Raw genomic sequence first — 25,667 nt, forward strand, 5'->3', positions numbered from 1 at the left:
GGGGTTGTTTGGTACAATGGTAGGATTAGTCATTACACTTTATATAAGATAATTAATTCTACTATTTTAGGGGTCATCTGGTGTGAGGTATAAGAAGGTATAGTGCTGGTATAAAAATTTAATACCACCTTAATACTTCGTTTGGTTAGAAAATCAGGTATAAGTTATCCCAGGATTAAAATTAACACCGGGATAACTTATATCTTATAGAGGGTGGAGTAATTAGCACCGGTATAATTATACATTCTTCATACAAATTATGCAATTGTCATATTTAATACAACATACTAAACAATGGATAAAAAACAATCACAGCATAACTAATCTCATCATAACTTATCCCAGCATAACTTACCCCGGCATAAGCCGTATTCAAACCAAACGACTCCTAAGTGTAAAAGTTATCCCGGTATTAGCTAATACCGCAAATCAAATATAGGATAAAGATAATCCCAAACATTATATGGGTTATTTCAAAAAAAAACTTGGGGCTAATTCCCATGCGTAGGTTTCACAAGAAACGTCTTAAATAAGTTCCAGAGATTTGGAATTTTGCCAGACATCAACTGGAGTGAGGCTTTCTCTCTGCTGATGACAAGTATATAACATCAATTAAAAAGACAATTCAAGAAACTATTTACTAATATTGCTAGAACGGATCTAAAAAGTAGACAAAATTTGTTAGTAAAGAAGTTATTAATGTAGAACATGTCCATTCTCTCTGTCTCAATCTTAAATTAGTTAGGTCAGTAATACAAGTGACCTATATTTATTACTTGATGAAATTCGTCATAATCTAACTTTTGTTAGTTCGCGAAACTCTTTAAGCTTGTCTGAAGGACAACTGTGCAGACAATATCATAGCTAGAAGCGTTACAGTAGAATGACTGAGGAATCATAAGCAAAGAAATCAAATCAAAAATTTTGATCATGGAGCCTTCTCGAGGCACTTGAATATCAATGTGAAAGCATAGAACTTTAAGTTATCCGCGGAATTAATAAGACGGAAGACAATTTCAATTTACCTATGACATTCTTATTATCAAATATAATATACTCAGAATAAACAACAAGCTCGCTGCAACCCGGGGCAAGCATTGCCGGAGAACGATTATCCATGAAATGGATGATGGGGCGTAACAAGTATTTATTCCTTTTTTCAGTATGCCGCTCTCTTTCTCTTACTCTCTCATATATAATAACAGCCTGGGGAGATAGCCAAATTGGTAGGTTCATACTACTATATATTGGAGGCATGGGAAAATGGTTATCTGGACAAAAAGTTATTAAGAACGTCATAATGGGTGGTTATCACTAAACAGCTGCTTCAGTCTATAAGGAAGACTGAGCGATTTCTAATGCCTCTTCCACTGAGGATGCATTTTGAAGTTTGCTTTTGTCAACGGTAGGCTGATTCCGTGCAAGTTTTGGAAGCAGTTGGAATTCCTGAAATTATCGTTGAGAACTATCAGTTTCACATCATATATTTTCCAGCCAACAGTAGAAACATGCAATCCAGTTATAAATTTTTAGATACCATAAGACTAAGGCAATCAAGTTTCACTGAATGATGAGATTCTAGATTAAAGAGGCAGGCAGCAGTAATAGGAGAGAAATTAAGCAAAATCCTGCCTTTTTAGGTAGGAGACAAACTTAAATTCATTTCTCTTTCAGAAAGGTCATCTAATAAGCATGGAATAACAATACAGACACTATAAATGAGAAGAACATTTATACCATATTGTTCGTTGTGCAATAGTTCAGAAGACCAATGAACTTCTAGGAAAAATAAAGTTGCTCGATGCACTTCTCATGTTTGCAAGCTGTTTCAGGAAGGAAGGAGGGCGCAGTGGTTTTTGGCGGAGATGCAAGTGCTTCATGATGTAACGTTCATGTGACGAAGCCTTTATGTTACTATAGTATGATTTTATCTATTGCAGGAGCTGAGCATTTAATTCAAAGCTAATACCATGATAGAACAAACCAAGTCTTTTGAGCTTTTGACATCTAAGCAGTCCCCCAAAACATTATTCGTCTGTGCAGTAACAGAATCTAAATATTTCATTTTAGAACTCCTGCCAGTTGAAATTAACTATCAACTCTAGGCAAAATACATAAGTTGCCCCTGAACTATGGACCAAATCCCTGTTACACACTTTCGGACAGCGAAAATAATCTTACACACTCAACCTTTCAAAAGTGTGTCTAATACACACCTTCTTTAACCAGTACAAGTAAAACGTATACCAGTGTAATGCACGCGTTTGAATTTAGTCTGTTTATAATTATTAAACCCAACCCACTCGTTTTAAACTTAACCCTTATTTACTGCCCCACTCGACCCATACATCTCTTATCCTCCCCACCCCACCCATCCCTTTCCCTCACCATTTCTACCATTCTTTCTTCTTCAATTACAACCCCTAAATGTCATGCTACTATTAAGTGAATATAATAATAATGGCTGAAAATGGACCCAGAGCTTTTGATTTGGTACTTCATGGATGGGTCTCCTAATGTCAGTGGTGCTGGTGCTAAAGAAGCTACTAGTTAGAATTCTTTGATTGTTGATTCTGTTAAGCTTGCTTTTAATTTTATAGAAATGTGCAATTGCTCCTCCTTTAAATCTCAGCAGCCATGGCAGATAGAACCCACAGGAAAATACTCATAAACATATTCTTGGCGAGATATCCAAACTTCCCACCGGCCGGAGTAAGCAAAACTCCATTTTCGACAAGCAAAAGACGTAAAAAAGGAGGGTTTTACTGTAAATTCCATGGCATTGGAGAACATCACAGGTGGAGATGTAAAAGACCACGGCAAATAGAAATCACAATTTTGCTCAAGTCGTCCAATTGGTCCAGTTTGCTGGAAGAGGGGTTGGGGACGAAGGTATTAGTGTTTTAAGTTTGTTTTTTTTGTATTTTGTGTGAAATAGTAAATGGTAGAAAAGGATAAAAAGAAGAAGAATTATTTAAACCGTTGGATCAATTAATTCAAATCTACACCGTTCAAATAATGTTGCAGATTCTCATTTATGACCTTTTCACACGCTCCTTTTGCGTGAAATTTACTTGGTCAAAGAAGGTGTGTATTAGACACACTTTCGAAAGGTTGAGTGTGTAAGATTATTTTCGTCATCAGAAAGTGTGTAACAGGGATTTGGTCTCATAGTTCAGGGAGTAACTTATGTATTTTGCCATCAACTCTACCATTGAACTTCCCTAATTTTTCCTGAGCTTCCTTCAACTAGTGAGCACATGTATGACTCCTTCCCCGGACAAAGTATTTATATCCTGGTACGAGTATATTTGAACCCAAATTCCATATTCAGGAAAAGATAAGTGACTAGTACTGTTATGTGGTTTAAGTAGCATATAAGTGATCATAAGAATGACCGTTATGTCACTAAGGAAAAAAAATATTCACAGAATCCTAAAGCATACTAAGCAAAAGCAGAGGAAAACTTTTGTAGATGCAAGTGATGGCTATGGTAGGAAACCACAGCAATCTTTACACTATGTAATACAGAGCAATGTGATTAGCAGTGACATATATAATCCATTATGCATATGACACATACATAAGCACACTTGTGAGTGAATTAGCTTAAATTTCTGATTGCTATAAAATATTTTCATATTTCTCATACTTTAAATTCTATCGACATCGATTTTAGAGGTACTCACTTTACCGCCCAATCAAAAGGTGAAAACTCATACTTTAAATTTTATCGACATCGATTTTAGAGGTACTCACTTTACCGCCCAGAAAATTTTGGTATGGCACAAATGATCACTTTCTTGGAGAGAAAATTAAACACAGACGCTTCCCCCACAAGTCACCTTTCTTTTTCTTTTTCTTTTTCTTTTTCTTTCCTTGCTAGGTTTTTTAGAGTAACAGTATTAAAGGTCAAGAGTGAGGCAAAAGGAAAATAACTGATGGCTCTTTAGACATTTATGCAGCTTGCAATACATATAGATAACTATAGATAACTGCAAAATTTGACATGAGATCCTTCGAAGAGTGCATACCTCAGGACTCCCACTTTCAAGAAGAACCCCCTTCAACTTACCTGCAAAAGATGTATGTTTATATCACTCTTCTTTTGCCCTGTACCTATTAGTATCACCTTTTTGAAGTACAACTTAAAAAGATACAGGGAAAGAAAAATAAACCTACACAACCAGACACGCCCAAAAAGAAGGAATAAGTGCATACCAGAGTCGATCCAAAATGTTGCAACCTTTGGATCAAAATTCCCAACTTCAACGGTCTCCCCAACTGATCAAAAGATGGTAGAATCAATACCAGCTATGGAATTATTCATACATGAAGTATAACAATTTGGAAATGATCAAAAAAAGCAGCAAAAATATGTTTACCGCTGTCCCCAAAGAATTGCCACCAAACTTTCCTAGGGCTTCCTTCATATTCAAAAACCCTAGAGTAGAAGTATGGTAAATAGTCATACCTGCATTCAGCAAACAATACAATATTTAGGAAGATTCAATTGAAAAGAAGCTTATCCTAGATTATGAACTGAACTTTGATTAACTTACGTGTGCGTATGTGCAGTTAGCAATGATTTAATACAATGTTGTGCAGATTTACGAGCATGGTCAACGTGCTCCACCCGTGCAATTCGGTTGTATATCTGCATGGTTAGCATCAGTCAACTCATTACACAAAAATAATAGAAAAATGTATAAAGTTAGTCAGAAGATCTAACCTTCAATGGAAATGCTGCAACATCTCCAATGGCAAAGATTCCAGGTATGCTTGTACGGAACTGGCCGTCCACCTAAATTTAAAAATTAAAGTGTAATCATTACTAGGAACAATCAAGCCCTTACTTTCTGAAGGTATGTTAACAGAAAGAAGCACCCTCATTCTCTTCAGATTTCTCAATTTTGCCCAGAAACAACATTAGAAGGACTGAAGTTACAGAAGAGTTAATATCATCTGGACACGCGTAAAAGATCCTCTTTTTAATTCTGGAACCAATTTCTTCATTGGTCTTACTACGTACTGCCATTGTCAAACAACGAAAGAGCTCTGATGATCAGGAGTAATAAACCATATACAATCTTCTCACCTTTCAATTGAGAGAAACTGAAAGACTTCTTTGGAAAAGGGAAGTTTCTTTTGCCTCTTTTTCTTTATTTTTTCTTTTTTAACTAATCAGAGTAAACAGACAAATTCAAAAAAATTACATGCGTGCATTTTCAACAAAACCATAGGTCAAGTACGAGTTGGAGCAATTTGCTCTGAAGATGAATAGTTTCGTCTCATGGAAGAGCAGCAAATTTCACTGCCTACCTTCTGATGTACTAGACTATGCCTACTTCAGATGTAGTTAAGACTTCTTGTAGACAGTAAGACTGATGTACTTCACAGAAACTTACAGATGAAGAAAAAACATGCAAGAACATACATTAAGATTTAACTTTAAGGTAAGAATTATTTTGATTCGTTGATTCACCATTTCAACTTATAGCATATCATGTCTTGGTGGAAGATTAAGACCATGACCAATTTGCAGTTAGGAGAGTGGTTTAGCCATAAATACTAACTATATTTGGGGGGTCCCCAATTTGAACAATCCTAGCAAAGATATAAATAGAGTGCTAACCGCAATTCCACCAACAGTGCTGTTTAAGCCAACCACGTCAAATGGACTGACAGCAGGTTTTGCTCCAATACCAATAACGACCTGCAAATTCATAAAGGATATGCAAATGATTTGAGCTCTTCAACTTCTTTATCTGCACAATCATACGAGGTACTCCAATCCTCCGTGAAATAAGAACTTGATAGAACATTAGTAATCGTTGTTGTACCGTGTCTGTCTCTATACTTGATCCGTCTTCAAGCTTAACTGCAACTACCCGGCCATCTGGACCAGATTCTAGATGTTTTATCTTAGCACCCTGGGAAAAGATAAATTCATTTAGAAGATTATAAAATTGGTTGAGAAAGGAGGTAGACTATCAGAACTAGAAAGGAGAAAGGAGGAGACCTTGACGAATTTGACGCCGTTGTCTTGGTAGAGTTGCTCATACTTTTGGGCAAGAGAAGGAGTGAACAATCTTGGCAAAAGATGCTCTTCTGGGAAAATTATCTATGTTCCCAACAAAGTTAGTGAAAGCAGGAGTATACTGGTACCACATTCAAATGCAGGCAAGTTTTAAACTTCAGAGGAATAAGAAAAATAAAATGCTTCATTTGTAAGGTAATAAGCTGGGATATTATGCTTCAGATACTCTTTGAACAGAGGACTTATTAGTACAAGAAAGGAACACAGACTTCTTTTGACTTGTAGAAAAAACATAACTTTCGGAACTTCACATGTTATTATTCCTTATATTGTCATCAACAGGTTTTGCTTCTATAGTTCTATGGTAATTTTTCTACCAAATTAGTTTTCACGAAAGAAAGAGGTAATCATGGTTCATGAATTAATGTTTCTTATTTATTTCTCACAAACAGCATTTCTTATTTAAGAAAGTGAAAAGAAGTAGTAAAGAGAACTCACAGTTGTATCAAGTTTCCAGGCCACAGCAGCTGCAGCAACTTCCATTCCTATATAGCCACCACCAACAACCACAAGCTTTTTTGCTTTCCCCTAAAATAAAACAACATAAATTAGGAATATTATCATTCATATAACTCCAGAAGACCATCCATATTCAAAAGTTATGGGATGTATCTTTAAATTTTAAAAGACCATTTATAAGCATAGAAATGAGCACGATCTTACCAGTGAGGAAATTAATGAATCAGCATCAGCCACATCCCGAATATAGTGAACCCCCGGCAAACTTCCTCCAATCTTCTCAGGAAATCTGAAATCGATTAATCACTAAATGATTAAACATCTGGTAGTTTAACCAGGATTGTAGGGCATATCAGTTGATACAAATTACAGCAATAAAATAATACAGCAGATGGAGGATATGATGTTTATTCAAGGGGAAAAAATCTTTTCCTGGTCCATTTTCTGATTGGACCAAGGCGCAACTGGATGAGTGTAAATTCTGATCTCTCCTCTATAATTAACAGGTTCGGATAAGCAGCACTCTAGTATAGCAAGCAAGGTCACCTGGATGCCGTACATCCGGTTGCGATTATAAGGGTGCCATACTTGAGAAGCTTTCCTGAATTTGTCGTCAGAGTTTGCTTTTCTATATCAATTCCTGTTACAGGATCTTCATATAACATCTGCAAAAGGTAAACATTTATCTTCAATTAGACTTACCTGACATTTAGAATGCTGGAGCTGAATAATAGAATAAAATAAGAACAAAATGAGATCATGTTTCCTCTCAAATTCTCCTAAAATTCCTAACTAGTACATATATTCTCAAATCTTCAATCAATTTACCTTGCTTTCTTTTGAGCAAACCAAAAAAAAAGAATCACAATTACATCAGACTTGTACAAGTGGCAACACAATATACAAAATTGCAGTACCTCTATCCCTTGTTCGTTGTACCAATCGGGAGTTTGCCTCTCACCACCAGAGCCAACGCAAGTATGAAAGCCCTAAAAAAACAGAGTTACATGGTATTCCTCATCAAATGCTGAAATTTGGTATTGACAATGACAGAGAAGCTACAAATGTTTCCAAAGCATGCTAAATAAAACAAAACCAAAGCTCACCGGTAAACGTGCTGGCTTTTTGTCTGTTGGAAACAAATATGCTTTAGTTAATGCTGGACGTTCATATGGTGCATATGGCTGCACAACAAAAAGGAAAATATTTCAAAACAAACCAACAGGAGCAAAGTAACAAACCTTAAATCTAACATTACAGGCATCCAACCAATTAGATTCCTTTATACATCTTCAACTACAATAAATTGCTGAAAAGACACAACTATCTAAATATGATTCATATGAATAATCATCACAAAGTATCAAAAACAACTTTTATGTCTCAGTCTCAAACTAATTTAGGCCGGCTACATAAAACCTTTATATCCAGTCCGCTCCATTTGGATCCTTTTCCTTACTCAATAATTTGTATTTTAAGCACCAAGAAAAAAAACAATTAGGGTTTCGCTAACACTATGGGCTCCAATACCAACGTTGGTCCATAGCAAGGTTTCAAACTCCTTGTATGTGCATCGTGCTACTTTGACGTTGAACCAAAGCCCTAGAGGCACAAATTTTAAATACCATTGGCCAGCAAAGTTTGAAACTTTAATAAATAATTACACAAAAAAGCTAATGGAGTAGCATGGACAGTGAGGATTCATTAAGCGACCGCAACCTTTTTTGGATTGAGGTATAGTTGTTGTTGTTGTTGTAGTTGTAGTTGTTTTTGTTATCTCTAAACTAACATACAAATTTCCTCAACAAAATATAAATGTACTAAACACTTAAACTTAATACTTTGTTAGTATATAATTACTCGGAGATAGAAACTACTCAACCAAAATTACCTCTTTGGTCACAATGCAGAGCTTTCCATTAGCTTGTCCATGTTCAACAAAAGTTTTAGCTGCATATCCAGCTGAGTTTCCTCCTCCAACTACTACATACCTACAATCATCCAAATTTCAAATTCACCAAATTATTCACACATTTAAAAAAAAAAAAAAAATCAAACACCAGAGTATCATTTATCTGCTCAAAAGTGGAACTCGACAATGAAACTCACTCTCGATTCTCATTAGCAAACGAAGAAGCCGCCGCAACGTAACTTCTCCGGAAACTTCTAGAAGAAATCCGAGGAAATCGATTTAACGAAGCTGATTGAGGACACCAGAGTGAAAGACCTTGCTTAAACGACATCGTATTGGGCATGGTCGCCATTAATCTTTGAACTGCAACTACAATAATAAATGAAAATAAAAAGAGCTGAAATTTTAGGATTCAGAGAGAGATATTTTGAAGTGATGAAAGGAAGAGATGAAGTTAATACCTGAAGACATAGGGATAAAAAGTGTGAAACACTGATCTGAAATTAATAATTTAATATTGACATGTACTGATTAATTATTGGTGCCAATTGGCTCTATTGCTCCCTAGTTCTGACTCTAGAGATGGCCGAAACGTCGCGACAATAGAGAAAAGTCGTGATTGACTCGTAGGTAGCACAGAAGAGACGCTTATCTTTCTGAAATTGCGTCAGTGTTGAAGATGATAAACGCAGATGCCAGAAATGGGTGCGAACTAATCTTTTGTGCGAGCTAATCTTTTGAAAAAAGATGGGTTTTCATTCATATTCTAATTTACAATCTCCGTCAAAAATGCCTATATTATATCTTACATGCCTATTACAACTAAATAAATAATAATTAACCCGCTGTTATAAGTTAAATCGCACTAATAATATAAAAATCTATGAAAAATGTATATTTTAGTCTCTTTTGAAAATAATAGCTGATAAAATATATATTTTTATATATCTATATATAATATGCATATTTATATATACTTTTGAATGTAATTAGTTTTAGCGACCGAAACTCTACTGCACTTATGTTCGGCGTTTCCTTAGTGTAGGGCGAGGAGGGGATCAGCGTGTTTAATCGGCATAGTAAAATAGAGCTCTTCTTTAACACTACTCATTATTATATAAAGAAAATGTAAGCTATCATTGTGAAGTATGCTTAAGAGCATCAATTAGTATATTATACTAGGCATATCTTAATTAGTATATTATGATGCTATTACAAAGTAATATCGTAAAAAAAACATCCTTCCACCCCCCTAAATTCGTTCATGGAGTAAGGTCTGCGTATACATTACCCTCCCCAGACCCTACTTATGGGATTCCACCGGATTGTTGCATATAAAGTTATAATATTGGTGCAAGGGATGGACTTAGAACGTAAAAATTGCACGGGGCACACTATTTGGTCGTCCCCATTTAACTTATACTCATTTTTTAAAAACTTTTAACTTGTACCCACTTTTTAAACAACTTCAGCCCCCTTTCTCCTCCTCCTTCTCCATCACCATCACCGGACTAGAGAGAAAAAGGTCACTATCTCAATTATTGAACACTAGCGTCTAGCCCGTGAAAGGCTTGACTTCTTTCATCTTCATTGCTCAATTTTTTGCTATCTGCTTCTCTTTTTTTTTACCCATTCAATTAGAATGGAATCACATAGATGTATTTGTCACAGAAATACACCCAGCATCATTATCACATTTTGTTTCTTATTGCACAACAATGAGTTGGAAACCTTAATTCCAAAAATTAAATTTTTGAGCATTAATTGCAGTGTTACTTGTAAGTAAGATTGACAAAGATGACAGTGACACAGAAATGCTTCGTAACGCTTACTCATGTGTTTAACGATGACGTCGATAATGAAAATGGTGTTGCTGCCACAAGAACAATGAACTTCAGCTCTTCGTCAGTTACAAAACAAAAACTTCAGCTCTAGAGCTTAAGTTCGCCAGTTACAAAAACTTCAGCTCTAGAGCTGAAGTTCGCCAGTTATAAAACAAAAACTCGCCAGTTATAAAACAAAAATTTTAGCTCTAGAGCTGAACTTAGGTCTGTCTACTAGAATGCTAAAGTTTTGCGTGATTGCCTTTGCTACTTCAGCCCGTTTGCTGAAGTTATGCAAAAAAACAGGTACACTTGCAATTTTTTTTGCAAAGCTGGCACAAGTTAAAATGTGACACAAAAATCGGGTATAGATGCAAATGCCTCTTAGAACACAAACAAATATGCCTGAAAGGGGTCTGGCTGCTTGGGCCTGGACCGAAGCAGTGAAACGGAGATAAAACGCAAGTGCATAGATAGTCATTTTCAGAGATGCTATTTAGAGATTATCCAGTACTTATTTTGTCGTGAAATTTTAAACTAAAAATCTTAACTTAAGGACAATTCAAGACATTTTTATCTCGGAAAATTAAACTAAAAAACTGAAATTCAGGACGCACTGATTAATTCCTAAATAGCAGTCTTTCGGAGTGGCTGCTTGGTATCATTTCTGCTGACACCAAAAGCCCAGAGACTTGTTCAAGTTTGTAGAAGGTTATGTTGAAGAAATTGCATGATCTGGAGCAAGACTAGAAAAAGGTTTCTCTTGGTTACCGCTGCAAAAACAAGCAATGAATACAGTCATAAAGCAGTAAAGTACCATTACTAGCATTTATAGTCTGTTTGGCCAAGTTTCTCAACAGAAAAAAAGTATTTTTTTCCCAAAAGCACTTTTTTCCCTAATTTGAGGTGTTTGGCCAAGCTTATTTGAGAAAAAAGTGCTTTTGGAAAGAAACAGAAACAGTTTCAGAGAAGCAGAAAAAAGTAGTTTCTTTCCAACAGCAGAAGCAGAAGCAGTTTTGACTTTTCTTCTTACCTAAAATACCCTTAACAAAATATAGTATATACCAAAATAACCCTTAAACCTAATACTTAGGATATTAATTTATAAATATTTCTTCTTATTTTTAGGAAAACATTCTAATATATAGTGACTTTAGGGGTGAATGCTTTTATATTTGTTGAAGGAATTTTAATATATTTAACTTATATTAAAAGAATTAAGTACTTTTTAATTTTATTTTCATATTTTACTTAAATAAAATGAATTTTTTTAATTATTGCATGTAATAACAAAATTTTGATATTATTTATTTACTTATAATATTAATTATTAAGTAAATCTATTCATGTCCTTATTCGTAATTTAACACTTAAAAGCACTTTCTAAAAAACTTGGCCAAACACAAATTATTTCTCAAAAGTGCTTTTCAGACTGATTAGGCAAACACAAACTGTTTCTCTCCAAAAGCACTTTTGAAAAAAGCACTTCTTAAAATAAGTTGATTTCTCCAACTTGGCCAAACAGGCTATTAATCATGTCATTAATAATCTATAGCCTTTTTGAGCAAAATATTACAGTGCGTCGATGTTATTGAAAATAATGAGTTGTTAAGACTTTATTCTGTTGGACTTTAAGCCATTGGGCTTTAAAAGAGAAGAAGTGTGAATTGGAAATGGAGGGAAATAAAATGGAGGGAAAATGAAAATTTGAAGAAGTGAACTTTTGTCTTGCACTTTGTCCCTCATTGGTGAGGGACAATCACATTTATGTGCTTATATATAGATTCACTTCTTAAAGCTCTTAAAAGGAGTTGAAGAGAATGAACCCTCGCGCCGTCGTCGTCGCTCGCTCGGCTCGGCTTCGGCTTCGGCTTCGGCTTTGTCAAATCGATCGATAAGATTATTTTTGGACAAAATTTATTTAATTATTTAATAATTAATTAAATGCCAAATCACTGCTGAACGTTCAAAGGGCCTCACTGGCCGCGGTTCTGCCGCGACCGCGGTAGAATCGCGGCAGTCAGATTCAGAGAAGCTCTCTGGCCGCGTATTTTCTAAAAAGGCACCTTTCCAGACACCTCTTCTGATATTTGCCTATAAATTATGAGGCAAGGCTGCATCTTCCAGATACGAAAAAGACTCTACAACTTCTTTCTTTCTGAATATACTGCATCCTAATTCGCAGTCTCTCTCTCTCAAATTCGTAAGTGTGATTTTGCTCTGTTCTTTGAGTTCGTTGGTATCCTGCAGTTTGTATTGCCACTGTTGCAGGAAGGTTTATTCCGTTTTATCCTGGGAGGATTTAATCCATTACCTTGGCAACGTGTGAGGGGATTAAAATTCCTTAAGGACGCACAAGAAAATTGTGGACTCGGAATATTTCTGATTCTTTACTATTTTATATATTTCATTATTCTTCTAATAGTTTCCTGATTTTGTTTTAACTCAGTAACGTTCACAAGCTTAAGGAATTTTAATTTTTACTAACGTTTCTGTGTTGATTATTAAATTATTTTCTTTATACTTTGTTGGAGACTAAAGCCTTGTTGCTTTCTACTCCTATAATTGTTTCTGTCTGGTTTAAAGTACATAAAAACTTTGTCGGAATAATAAACGTACGGGTTTGAAGTATATAAAAACTTCACCATTATTACGTGTTGTATGGTTGGTTTGGTATTCAGTTTGAAGATATCAAAAACTTCACTGATTAACAAGTTCTGTATTGTTTTCAACTTTACAGAAATATGACGAATGAAAACCAAACTAATGGAAGTGTTGCGGGAACGGTTGCTGCTGTTACAAGCCGTTCTACTCCTGCTCATGCTATGGCACCGGCAGAAAAACCCGGAAAGTTTTCCGGGATTGACTTCAAACGTTGGCAAATGAAGATGCTCTTCTATCTTACTACGTTGAGTTTGCAACGTTTCATCAAGGAGGATCCTCCGGTCATGGCTGATAATACTCCGGATGATGAACGACTTGTTGTAACTGAAGCATGGAAACATTCTGATTTCTTGTGCAAAAACTACATATTGAGTTGTTTGGAAGATGGCTTGTACAATGTCTATAGTGTCATGGAAACTTCAAAAGCATTATGGAATGCACTAGAGAAGAAGTACAAGACTGAGGATGCCGGACTTAAGAAGTTCGTGGCTGCAAGGTTTTTGGATTTCAAGATGATTGACACTAGGTCCGTCATAACTCAAGTCCAAGAATTACAAGTCATTGTGCATGACCTCCTTGCTGAAGGTATGACCCGAATCAATAATTTTATTAATAAGATTTATCTTATTATTAATTATGAATTTATTATTGAAGGTATGGTCATAAATGAGGCCTTTCAAGTCGCTGCTTTCATTGAAAAGTTACCTCCGTTGTGGAAGGATTTTAAGAACCATCTTAAACACAAGCGGAAGGAGATGACACTAGAAGACTTGATTGTTCGTCTGAGGATAGAAGAAGACAACAAAAATGCTGAAAAGAAGTCACGTGGAAACTCGACAATAATGGGGGCAAACGTTGTTGAGGAGGCGCCACAAAATAAGAAGAGGAAGAAGGCTTCCGGACCAAAGAATTACCCAAGCAGGAAAACGTTCAAGGGTAATTGCCACAACTGTGGAAGATCTGGGCATAAGGCCGTGGATTGTCGTGCGCCCAAGAATGATAAGAAGAAAAAGAATCAAGCTAACATGGTTGAAGATGAAATGGAAGACTTATGTGCCATGTTGTCTGAATGCAATTTGGTAGGAAATCCAAAAGAATGGTGGATAGATTCTGGAGCCACCCGCCATGTTTGTGCTAACAAGGAGTTATTTTCTTCTTATGCCCCCGCAGGACCCGACGAGACAATCTTCATGGGAAATTCATCTACGGCCAAAATTGAAGGAGTTGGCAAGATTGCGTTGAAGATGACGTCGGGAAAAATAGTGACTCTAAATCAAGTCCTCCATGTTCCAGAAATTCGCAAGAATCTTGTGTCTACCTCACTTCTTGTCAAGAATGGATTCAAATGTATTTTTGTTTCTAATAGTGTTGTACTTAGTAAGAACGATGTATATGTAGGAAAAGGTTACCTAAATGAGGGCCTTTTTAAGCTAAATGTAATAGCAGTTCCTATCAATAAATTGAATATTTCTTCTTACTTACTTGAGTCAAACACTTTATGGCATTCGCGTTTAGGTCACGTAAACTTCAAAACATTGCGGAAGATGATAAATCTAGAAGTATTGCCAAAATTTGATTGCATTAATTCCAAATGTCAAATATGTGTGGAATCAAAGTATGTTAAGCATCCTTATAAGTCCGTTGAAAGGAATTCAAGTCCTTTAGACTTAATTCACACAGATATTTGCGACATGAAGTCAACACCATCTCGCGGTGGGAAAAAGTATTTTATTAATTTATTGACGATAGCACGAGATACTGCTATGTTTATTTACTTAATAGTAAAGATGAGGCAATTAATGCTTTCAAGCAATACAAGAGTGAAGTTGAAACGCAACTAAACAAAAAAATCAAAATGATAAGAAGTGATAGGGGTGGCGAATATGAATCTCCTTTTGAAGAAATTTGTTTGGAAAATGGCATTATTCACCAAACAACTGCCCCTTACTCTCCACAATCTAATGGAATTGCGGAGAGGAAGAATCGAACATTGAAGGAGATGATGAATGCATTGCTAATAAGTTCTGGCTTACCACCGAACTTGTGGGGGAAGCTATACTTACAGCTAACCGGATAATCAATCGTGTACCTCATAGTAAAACACAGTCCATTCCTTATGAAAAGTGGAAAGGAAGGAAGCCTAGCTTGAAATACTTCAAAGTGTGGGGGTGTTTAGCTAAGGTACAAGTTCCTAAACCTAAAAGAGTTAAGATAGGTCCAAAAACGGTTGATTGAGTGTTTATTGGATATGTAACCAATAGCAAGGCATATCGTTTTCTGGTTCATAAGTCAGAAAATCCTGAGATTCACATTAATACGATAATAGAATCAGATAATGCTGAATTCTTTGAAACTATTTATCTGTATAAAAAGGAAAGTGAAGTGACCTGCCAAAAGTCAAAACGACCTCAGGAGGAAATAACATATGGTATGTCTAATGAAGAAAATCCAAGAAGAAGTAAACGTCAAAGGATATCTACTTCATTCGGTCCAGATTTTCTGACTTTTCTGTTAGAAAATGAGCCTCGTACCTTCAAGGAAGCAATGTCTTCCTCAGAAGTACAATATTGGAAAGAAGCTGTCAATAGTGAAATAGAATCCATATTGAGCAACCATACCTGGGAGTTGGCTGATCTTCCTCCGGGTAATAAAACGTTGGGTTCTAAATGGATTTTCAAGAAGAAAATGAAAGACGATGGTACTATTGACAAATACAAGGCAAGACTTGTTGTCAAAGGATTTAGACAACGAGAAGGTCTTGACTATTTTGACACATACTCGCCGGTAACAAGAATTACATCTATTCGGATGCTAATAGCGTTAGCCGCCTTGTATGGTCTTCAAATCCATCAAATGGATGTAAAAACAGCCTTCTTAAATGGTGATCTTGAGGAAGAAATTTACATGAACCAATCTGAAGGGTTTGTGGTTCCGGAAAAAGAAAAGAAGGTGTGTAAACAAGCACCCAAACAATGGTATGCGAAATTTGACCAAACAATGTTGTCAAATGGTTTTAAGATTAATGAATGTGATAAGTGTGTTTACATTAAGAACGTTCAAAATCATGTAGTCATTGTTTGCTTATATGTTGATGATATGCTAATAATGAGCAAAGACATTGCCGACATTCAAGCTACTAAGCGTATGCTTATTAGTAAGTTTGATATGAAAGACTTAGGAGTTGCCGATGTAATTCTAGGAATTAAAATCCAGAGGACTCCTCAAGGTCTAGCTTTGTCTCAATCACATTACGTGAAAATGGTACTTGAAAAATTCAAACACTTGGAATTTAGAAGTGCAAGGACTCCAATTGACTTTACCATCATCTTATGAAGAATAAAGGCAAAAGTATGTCTCAATTGGAGTATGCTCGTGTGTTGGGAAGTCTAATGTACATCATGAACTGTACCCGACCTGATATAGCTTGTGCAATAAGTAAACTTAGTCGATTCACAAGTAATCCCAACAAGCATCACTGGGTGGCTATGAAACGAGTTCTGGGATATTTGGAGTATACCCAAGACTACGCTTTGCACTACAATAACTATCCTGCGGTTATTGAAGGATATAGTGATGCTAATTGGATAACCGGCTCATCAGAAACAAAGTCCACAAGTGGATACGTGTTTACTGTTGGTGGAGGAGCAGTATCTTGGAAGTCTTCCAAACAGACATGTATCGCTCGCTCTACAATGGAATCAGAGTTTATAGTATTGGATAAAGCCGGTGAAGAAGCTGAATGGCTTCGGAATTTTTTAGAAGACATTCCATTCTGGCCAAAACCTTTGGCTCCTATTTGCATACATTGCGATAGTGAGGATGCAATAGGACGGGCATGGAGCGTTATGTATAACGGAAAGTCTCGTCATATACGACGAAGACATAATACCGTTAGACAACTACTTTCTAGTGGAATTATCACTATTGATTATGTAAGATCAAAGGATAATGTTGCGGATCCACTTACAAAAGGCTTAACTAGAGAGGGAGTTGAGAAATCATCTAAGGGAATGGGACTATGGCCGAGGACAAGTCAACATGGCGGTAACTCTACCTAAAATTTTGGATGTTCCGAGATCTAGGTTCAAGGAGCTCAAACAAAGTTGTGATTGACCGGTTCAACATTGTCAAAACAAAATCTTTGGTCCATTCTCGTGATGAAGACAATGTTCAGTAACAAGGATAGAACTTTACACGTTCTTTAATGATTACCTAAGTTTGATGAGGTATTTATCAAATAATGTCAATCTAAAGGATTACACGTTTAGGAATCACCTATGTAAGTGTGAAGAAGAAGCCACTTCAATGAGAATTCTGTAAGGCCAATTCTCTACGCACTTATGATACCGGGCGGTGTTCATGGCTAAAACGAACACAACAATGAGAACCAAAAGATGGTTAAGGGTTGGTTGTGTGACATATGGCTGTCTAGGTATACACTAAAAGTTCGAAGATATCAAATCTACCGATTGACCGAGTATATCCAACATATGTTCACTACGGAAAGTTCAAAGGGAAACCTACTTATCCAGATGCAATTAATCCTTACTTGCAAAATCACATAGCTTTCATCTATGATCTTTCTTGATACAGCCATTCCCATTCATGTGGGGGATTGTTGGACTTTAAGCCATTGGGCTTTAAAAGAGAAGAAGTGTGAATTGGAAATGGAGGGAAATAAAATGGAGGGAAAATGAAAATTTGAAGAAGTGAACTTTTGTCTTGCACTTTGTCCCTCATTGGTGAGGGACAATCACATTTATGTGCTTATATATAGATTCACTTCTTAAAGCTCTTAAAAGGAGTTGAAGAGAATGAACCCTTGCGCCGTCGTCGTCGCTCGCTCGGCTCGGCTTCGGCTTCGGCTTCGGCTTCGGCTTCGGCTTCGGCTTCGGCTTCGGCTTCGGATTCGGATTTGGAAGAAGTGTGAATTGGAAATGGAGGGAAAATAAAAATTTGAAGAAGTGAACTTTTGTCTTGCATTTTGTCCCTCATTGGTGAGGGACAATCACATTTATGTGCTTATATATAGATTCACTTCTTAAAGCTCTTAAAAGGAGTTGAAGAGAATGAACCCTCGCGCCGTCGTCGTCGCTCGCTCGGCTCGGCTTCGGCTTCGGCTTCGGATTTGGAAAATCGATCGATAAGATTATTTTTGGACAAAATTTATTTAATTATTTAATAATTAATTAAATGCCAAATCACTGCTGAACGTTCAGAGGGCCTCACTGGCCGCGGTTCTGCCGCGACCGCGGTAGAATCGCGGCAGTCAGATTCAGAGAAGCTCTCTGGCCGCGGTTCGGCCGCGATCGCGGTAGAACCGCGGCATGCCGCGTATTTTCTGAAAAGGCACCTTTCCAGACACCTCTTCTGATATTTGCCTATAAATTATGAGGCAAGGCTGCATCTTCCAGATACAAAAAAGACTCTACAACTTCTTTCTTTCTGAATATACTGCATCCTAATTCGCACTCTCTCTCTCAAATTCGTAAGTGTGATTTTGCTCCGTTCTTTGAGTTCGTTGGTATCCTGCAGTTTGTATTGCCACCGTTGCAGGAAGGTTTATTCCGTTTTATCCTGAGAGGATTTAATCCATTACCTTGGCAACGTGTGAGGGGATTAAAATTCCTTAAGGACGCACAAGAAAATTGTGGACTCGGAATATTTCTGATTCTTTACTATTTTATATATTTCATTATTCTTCTAACAGTTTCCTGAATTTTGTTTTAACTGAATAACGTTCACAATATCATATATTGACTAATACATTATCAAGAAACAAAAGAGAACAATAATATTATTTTAGAAGTGTCTCAATCTGCAAAGTTTAGGAGCTGATTAAACAATGAATACCAGTCAAGTAAACTTCTCACGAAACATTAGTTTTAGATTTTAATGGGACCGACTGTTTTGCATGCCCCTTTGAATTATGAACTAGCAGCCAGCAGGCGTATATTATTTATTGTTAGAACTTAAATGGGACCAATTAATTTGTTCGTTGAATCAGGAACTAGCAGAAATATAATTTATTAACGTTACGAAGAAAACTTTCTGCTGGTTCATGACTTTTAACTTTTTTTAGCGACACGAAGATGGATTATTGGGTCTGGATTATTTAATGAGTATTGCTATAATATCTCTTATATGAGACTTTTTTCGCTCGTCCAACAAAATATATTTTGTAATTCTTCCCAATCTCATCCCTTCCCGCCGATTTTGTGGTAGTTTGATAGAATTATTAGTCCAAAGATTAAGTAATATACCGTACACTATAAAATTTTATAGGCCATTCGTATTATTTAACATGTTATAATAGTCGGTTAGTTATAGTTTTTTATCAAGGTGACATTATAAGTCGAAACCTCTATTGTTCTTTATATAGTTTACTAGTTGCTACTTCTCTTTTCTGGCTTTCTTATATTCTTGTTTGATTGACTTTTCTTGATATCTTGATTAAAGTCTAAATCAACAAATTGTTTACAAATTGTTCTAGCTACTTTGATTATGAACTCTTACCTGCAAAAAAGGGACTACGAAAACACATGCCTTTTAAACATTTTCCTACGACTAGATTCATTATTTCTTATCCATTTTTTTATTAAACATCCAGATTATTGAGCTTTTTCATCTTTTCTTTGTTTTGCTCGTCTTGTGTAGAATTAATTATCACAAGATGCATTGCACTGCTATTTTTAATATGTGCACACTAATTAGGGTGATAAATAAGGTTTAGTGGATGGTTGTAATTGCTGTAGTTGGAAATTCTTTCTAATATGTCATCCTTTTCCTCTCGCTCTCAAATTTCTAAAATTGGTTATTGTCAGGAATAGTTATTATTAATGACTTAGTCGGTGAGCACAATATTTTTATTGGGAAAAGGACGGTATAATAGCTTTCAAAATAATACCGAAAAAATATACTACAGTCAGACCTCTCTATAACAGTATTCATATATAACAACATTTCACTGTAAAAGTCAAACTTTTCCGGAACCAATTTTCATGTTATGTTATAATATATGTTTTCTATAACAGCACTTCGCTATAACATCTAAAGATATTCAGAATAAACGAGGCTGTTATAGAGAGGTTTGACTGTATATTTTTTGCATATATTTACATTTTGCATGTTATATACAAAATTCGTACACACTTTTTCGACTACGGAATGTAAATAGTTTCTGACGCGGCTAAAAGTTTAAAAACCCCATATGTATTCTTGTGGGGAATCAACCATCCCAGTAGCTTCCTTATACACTTTGTATTATTTATGTCTTGAATTTTTTCCTTGTTTAGTTTTTCTTATTTTGATTGTGTACTAGTTAATACACGATCTTCCGCGGCCTAAAACAAATTGATAGAGCTCAATGGTCATATTAATGCTAAACAATCAATCTACTATTCATTTCTTTTTACAAAATGAAACAAATAAAAACTTGAATTATAGTATACGAAATTATCACAAAAATTTGTCAGCCTTTTGCAAACAGAGATTTTTCCTCTGTAAACAGCAGAGAACAAAACAAAAAAGCAATAACAAAATAAACTAATTCCAATCCCCAGTTGGAAATTGTAAAAATTGAATCTTTTTTTTAAAGTCAATATGGAACTGGTGGTGACATTTTACCAATTTGATCAAGAACATCAAGGACTTCAGCTCTGCTCCTTACAATCCTGTGAAACACTTCCCTAATCTGTTGCTGTAACGGCGTTAGCCCTTCCTCCATTTTCCGGCATATCTCCGCCATCTCCGCCACCTGCTCCGCCACCTCTTCCAGCTTCTCCTCCTCTGCCGGAAACTGAAAATTTTCGGCGAAATCCACCAAATTCTGTGCCACTTTCTCCATTTTCTGCATTTCATCTAATAACCCAGTCGTTCCCTTTTTCTCCTTTTTCTTCCATTCCTCTGCGATTTTATCTTGCAGCGCAATCAAAGCCTGTCCCCAATTCAAATTCCTCGGCAATGGAAGATGTGTTAACAGACCTGTCCGTTCCTGACACGGAATCGCCGCCACTAGGGCCCACATCACGAACACGAAAATCGTGCCCATAGCATAAATCGGGACCGCCAGTCCCGTCGGCTCACCGCCACGTGGCGCAACGAGATTGGAGGCCATAGCCTGAATCTGTTTCGAAGCGGACCACGATTTTGCCACGGACCATGACATAGAACGAAAAGTTCCATTAGTTCTATCTTTATTAATATTCCCAGCACCACCACCACCACCGCCGCTACGCCTGCCAAATGACCACGTGCGCTCAGCAGCTTTTGCGTGATAATTATTCTCCTTATCATCTAACATCATCGACGTAAGCAACGTGTTCAACGCCTTTTTGGCTCGTCTTACTTGTCCGTCTCCCATTGGCTTTTGCTCAAACGCTGTAACAGCGATTTGAGCTAGCTTTTGCCAGTGATGCACGAGTTCTAACCCGTGCGTCACAGCGTTACAAATATCAAGAGACTTGATCGAACGTTCTAAAATATCAGGAACAAGACGGTCCAATGGAGGTTTCGAAAATTGAACAGGATCACGTCCAATTAAAACAAGGGCTTTAAATTCAGCCTCACAACATAGGAAAACATCGAGCAATTTACGAAACCATGAAATTGAGAACAGAGGTGATTGATCTATTGCTGGAGAATCTGTGGTAGATGGAGGATCGTTTGGTAAAAGATCGGAAAATCGATCAGCGACATGTTTTTGGAAAAGTTCAAGGTCTTCGATGTCTTGTTCATGATTGTTTTCCATATTGGAAACTTGATTCCGGCGAATGCTTATCCGATTAAGGAATGATCCTTGATTATCCGTCATCGGCATGGTTGTTTCCGACGAAGAATTTTTTTCAGTTGTGTGTTTGTTTTTGGGGAGAATTGAAGGAGAGAGTGATGATAGAGAAATTTTGAAGAAATGGTCAAGCAAATGGAAGTTAATATAAGGGAGTTGGAAAATTGGATGGTTGTGGCCATTTCTATTTGTCGGATATGAAGAGTTAAGACCGTTTCTTGCTGACTTGGTAGTTTATTCTATCCACTGAAATTGTTTGTTAGGTCCCTTCAAGATTTTGGGGTTGTGCACTTTAACCCTGAATTTTATTTTCTTGTCACTTATAAGGCGTCCTTTATTAATGTGTATAAAAATAGTACTGAATAGGGTGTATTAGTAATGTTGTGATTAATACTGTTTAGTTTGATGTATTAAAAATAACATGCATTGCACAATTTTTCAAAAATAAAATTTATTTTTACATCCGAAAAGCATTGGAAATGATTTAATTTGAAAGGATAGTATTGTCTTTATACATGTTTATTCATCTTTTAAAAATTATGTTATTGTTAATGCTATATTTTGCTATGTACTGAATATGGTGTTAAAAAACAGTATCAAACAAGAGATTAATAATATCAAAGTTAATAAATATAGTATTTCGGTAATATATCTTACCAAACGACACCCAAGTTCATTTGTACTTTTATCATTAGCAAATTGATAAAGTTTTCAACTGAAATAGGTGGCTCCGAAAAAGCTTACAATTTTTTTTTAATAAAGTATATATACCACTCTATTTAATTAAATTAAATATCATTACATAAAATGAGATGACGGTAATATTAGTTGTCCTTTCGTTTCATAATTCTATTCTATACAAGTGAACGTGTTAAAGTAAGATGACAACTCTAGAAACCTTATAATAAAAAGCCTTTTTATCTAGAAATAAGGATTTGAATTAACAAAAACTAAGTACTTCTAAAAGGTTTCAAAATGATGATCGCAAATTCGATAAGCAAAGGACAATAAGCTAGGCAACAAACTCCATTTGTCTTTGCCTTGTTAGTTTTTATGGACTTCGAATATATAATTATATGAATTGTTGTTTTCTGTAGTAAGAGGAAATGTAGCTACAAAAAATCATGATATTTCATGTGCAGACTAACAATTAGTTGGTGTGTATACACTAGGGTTGTGTATGGGTCGGATCGAATTGGATTTAGCACATTTCGGATTCAGATTTTAGATTCTACAAAATACAATCCGATTTCGATCCGAATTAATATCGGGATTTTAAAATTTGAATCGGATCAATATTTCAGATTTCGGATCGGATTATTATGCCTCAAAGTACAACAACAACAATAATAAACCCCCAGTAAAGTCCCACTAAGGGAGGTCTGGGGAGGGTAGTGTGTACGCAGAACTTACTCCTACCTCGATAGAGCAGAGAGACTGTTTTCGATAGACCCTCGGCTTAGAAAGATGGGAATAAAAGAAAAAAGACAATTCATCAGTATCGTCAACATAACCATAGAAATAGTGACAGCATCTTAAAAACCATAAAATAGATGACATGCAATAACAATAACCAGCAACTAAGGTCTAGAGTTATGGAAAACAATAAGGGTAGTGTGGACTCTACATTAACCACAAGCCATCAATATGCCTCAAAGTTGCAAACTCATATATATATTTCTTTGTAAAAGAGGCAATACAGTAAGAAAAATTCATATTTATGCAATTATGAGAGTACTATGGTGTCAATATAGCTAAATCCAGTGATTGTAAAGGCAATAACTTGGAGAAAAATGTAAAAGAAGTACTCACTATCCGAAATTAAAGTTTAGTAATTATACATGCCCTAATACTTTCGGATTTCGGATCGGGTTACAATTATACCAATCCGAATCCGATCCGAATATTCGAAATTTTAATAAACATAATCCGAAAACCTACACCAAAATCTGAAATTGGACGGATCGGTTCGGATTTTGAATATCCGATCTAAATGAACAACCCTAGTATATACGTGTATGTGATATGCATACAGATGATGTTGTGATTCTCGGATCAATATGAAGATTATTTGGGAGGAAAAACAACTTTATTTCACAAGAATAGAATTACAGAGAATTTACACCAATAATTTCTCTCTACAAAAAAAAACCTCACCAAACTCTCTTTTTGTTCTCACAATCTCTTCCTGGATTGTATTTCAATCTCTCTGGATTGATCTTTCTGTGTAAAACATAAGGCTCTATTTATAGCGTTAAAGAAGGTAGTTGGTGGTTGAATTCTTCATTCAACAATGGAGGCTTCAACAATGGTGGCTTCTAGAATGGGTTGGTGGCTTCAACAATGGTGGGCTTCTAGAATTGGTAGTTGGCAGCAGCTGAACTTATCAATTCTCCCCCTTCAGCTGCATTCCAACACAGCTACTATTTGAAAGTTATTCCAACTATGTCTCTGCACAGCTCTAACTTTTCTTGAGTGACCACCTTTGTTAACATGTCTACTGGATTCTCCTTCGTATGGATTTTCACTAGTTTCAACAGTTGTTAATCCATCACCTCGCGTATCCAGTGATAGCGAATGTCGATGTGCTTTGTCCGAGAATGATACATTGAGTTTTTGCTTAAATCGATTGCACTTTGACTATCACAATGTATCTTATACTCTGTTTGATTTATCCCTAGTTCTTGGAGAAACTGCTTTAGCCACAACATTTCTTTTCCAGCTTCCACTACAGCAATATATTCTGCTTCAGTTGTGGATAGTGCAACACACTTATGCAATCTTGACTGCCATGACACAGCTCCACCTGCAAAAGTATAAACATATCCTGAGGTTGATTTTCTTCCATCAGGATCTCCGGCCATATCTGAATCTGTATAGCCTTCCAAAACTGGATCAGCTCCCCCAAAGCACAGACTTGATTTTGAAGTACCTTTAAGATACCTGAGAATCCACTTAACTGCCTCCCAATGTTTCTTTCCAGGGTTAGAAAGAAAAAGACTTACCACACCTACCGCATGTGCGATATCTGGCCTCGTGCAAACCATGACATACATCAGACTTCCAACTGCTGAAGAATATGGAATTGTAGACATCTCCTCAATCTCTTTCTTGGATGAGGGGCACAAACTCTTGCTCAACTTGAAGTGATTTGCCAAAGGGGCACCTACCGATTTGGCATTACTCATATTGAACCGTTTGATCACCTGTTCAATATAATTTTCTTGAGATAACCATAACTTCTTGTTTCTCCTATATCGAGTTATCTGCAATCCCAAAATATGCTGAGTTGGACCTAAGTCTTTCATTTCAAAGGACTTAGAGAGTTCTTTCTTCAACTATCTAATTTTTGTTGCATCTTGTCCGACGATCAACATGTCGTCTACATAAAGTAGAAGTACAACAAAATTGCCATCCGAAAATCTCTGAATGTAAACACACTGATCTGCAACAGTCCTTTTATATCCTTGACTTACCATAAATGAGTCAAACTTTTTGTACCACTGCCTCGGTGTTTGCTTTAGGCCATATAAACTTTTCGTAAGCTTATAGACGAGGTTTTCTTTTCCTGAAACCTCAAAACCTTCCGGCTGCTCCATATAGATTTCTTCATTTAGATCACCATGAAGAAATGTTGTCTTGACATCCATTTGTTCAAGCTCCAAATTCAAACTGGCTACCAATCCAAGGATGATGCGAATTGAAGTCAATTTTACAACTGGTGAAAATATTTCATCAAAGTCAATTCCCTTTTTTTGTAGGAATCCTTTGACTACTAACCGGGCTTTGTGTTTCACCACCTTTCCTCTACCATCTTTCTTGAGCTTGAATACCCATTTACTCTTCAGTACCTTTTTTCCTTGTGGAAGTTTCACAATCTCATAAGTGTTGTTTTTCTGTAAAGAGTTCATCTCTTCGGTCATT

At 36.2% G+C, this 25,667-nt stretch overlaps 3 protein-coding genes across 4 annotated transcripts; 1 reads left to right on the top strand and 2 right to left on the bottom strand.

Annotated features, from left to right (window-relative positions):
* Positions 1 to 900: 900 nt before the first annotated feature.
* LOC107828222 (monodehydroascorbate reductase 5, mitochondrial-like) lies at positions 901 to 9,269 on the bottom strand. 2 transcript variants are annotated; one of them, XM_016655506.2, is made up of 17 exons: positions 8,933 to 9,269; positions 8,669 to 8,840; positions 8,451 to 8,550; positions 7,666 to 7,743; positions 7,477 to 7,548; positions 7,106 to 7,224; positions 6,764 to 6,848; positions 6,539 to 6,628; positions 6,023 to 6,124; positions 5,844 to 5,933; positions 5,636 to 5,716; positions 4,733 to 4,804; positions 4,563 to 4,657; positions 4,386 to 4,474; positions 4,222 to 4,284; positions 4,035 to 4,075; positions 901 to 1,446 (listed from the first exon to the last, which is right to left on the bottom strand). In XM_016655506.2, exons 1-17 carry the CDS (start codon positions 8,940 to 8,942, stop codon positions 1,333 to 1,335), a joined length of 1,473 nt encoding a protein of 490 aa, XP_016510992.1. In that variant the 5' UTR covers positions 8,943 to 9,269; the 3' UTR covers positions 901 to 1,332.
* A 3,682-nt stretch (positions 9,270 to 12,951) lies between these two features.
* On the top strand, positions 12,952 to 14,371 carry LOC142161896 (uncharacterized). The gene is made up of 3 exons (XM_075217912.1): positions 12,952 to 13,543; positions 13,613 to 13,812; positions 14,357 to 14,371. Exons 1-3 carry the CDS (start codon positions 13,039 to 13,041, stop codon positions 14,369 to 14,371), a joined length of 720 nt encoding a protein of 239 aa, XP_075074013.1. The 5' UTR covers positions 12,952 to 13,038.
* Positions 14,372 to 20,331: 5,960 nt separating this feature from the next.
* LOC107780540 (protein ROH1A) lies at positions 20,332 to 22,131 on the bottom strand. The gene has a single exon (XM_016601096.2). The coding sequence runs from the start codon at positions 21,774 to 21,776 to the stop codon at positions 20,556 to 20,558; it is 1,221 nt and encodes a 406-aa protein (XP_016456582.1). The 5' UTR covers positions 21,777 to 22,131; the 3' UTR covers positions 20,332 to 20,555.
* Positions 22,132 to 25,667: the final 3,536 nt, after the last annotated feature.

The sequence above is a fragment of the Nicotiana tabacum genome, chromosome 1, assembly GCF_000715075.1.
Source record: "Nicotiana tabacum cultivar K326 chromosome 1, ASM71507v2, whole genome shotgun sequence".
Classification (NCBI taxonomy): Eukaryota; Viridiplantae; Streptophyta; class Magnoliopsida; order Solanales; family Solanaceae; genus Nicotiana; species Nicotiana tabacum.

Coding starts and splice junctions, on each gene's coding strand:
- LOC107828222 (XM_016655506.2), bottom strand. Junction 7,744..8,450: donor TCTGCATTGTGACCAAAGAG/GTAATTTTGGTT, acceptor TTTGTTGTGCAG/CCATATGCACCATATGAACG. Junction 7,549..7,665: donor AAAAGCCAGCACGTTTACCG/GTGAGCTTTGGT, acceptor CTGTTTTTTTAG/GGCTTTCATACTTGCGTTGG.
- LOC142161896 (XM_075217912.1), top strand. CDS start 13,039: ATGACGAATGAAAACCAAACTAATGGAAGTGTTGCGGGAACGGTTGCT. Junction 13,544..13,612: donor GCATGACCTCCTTGCTGAAG/GTATGACCCGAA, acceptor TTATTATTGAAG/GTATGGTCATAAATGAGGCC.
- LOC107780540 (XM_016601096.2), bottom strand. CDS start 21,776: ATGCCGATGACGGATAATCAAGGATCATTCCTTAATCGGATAAGCATT.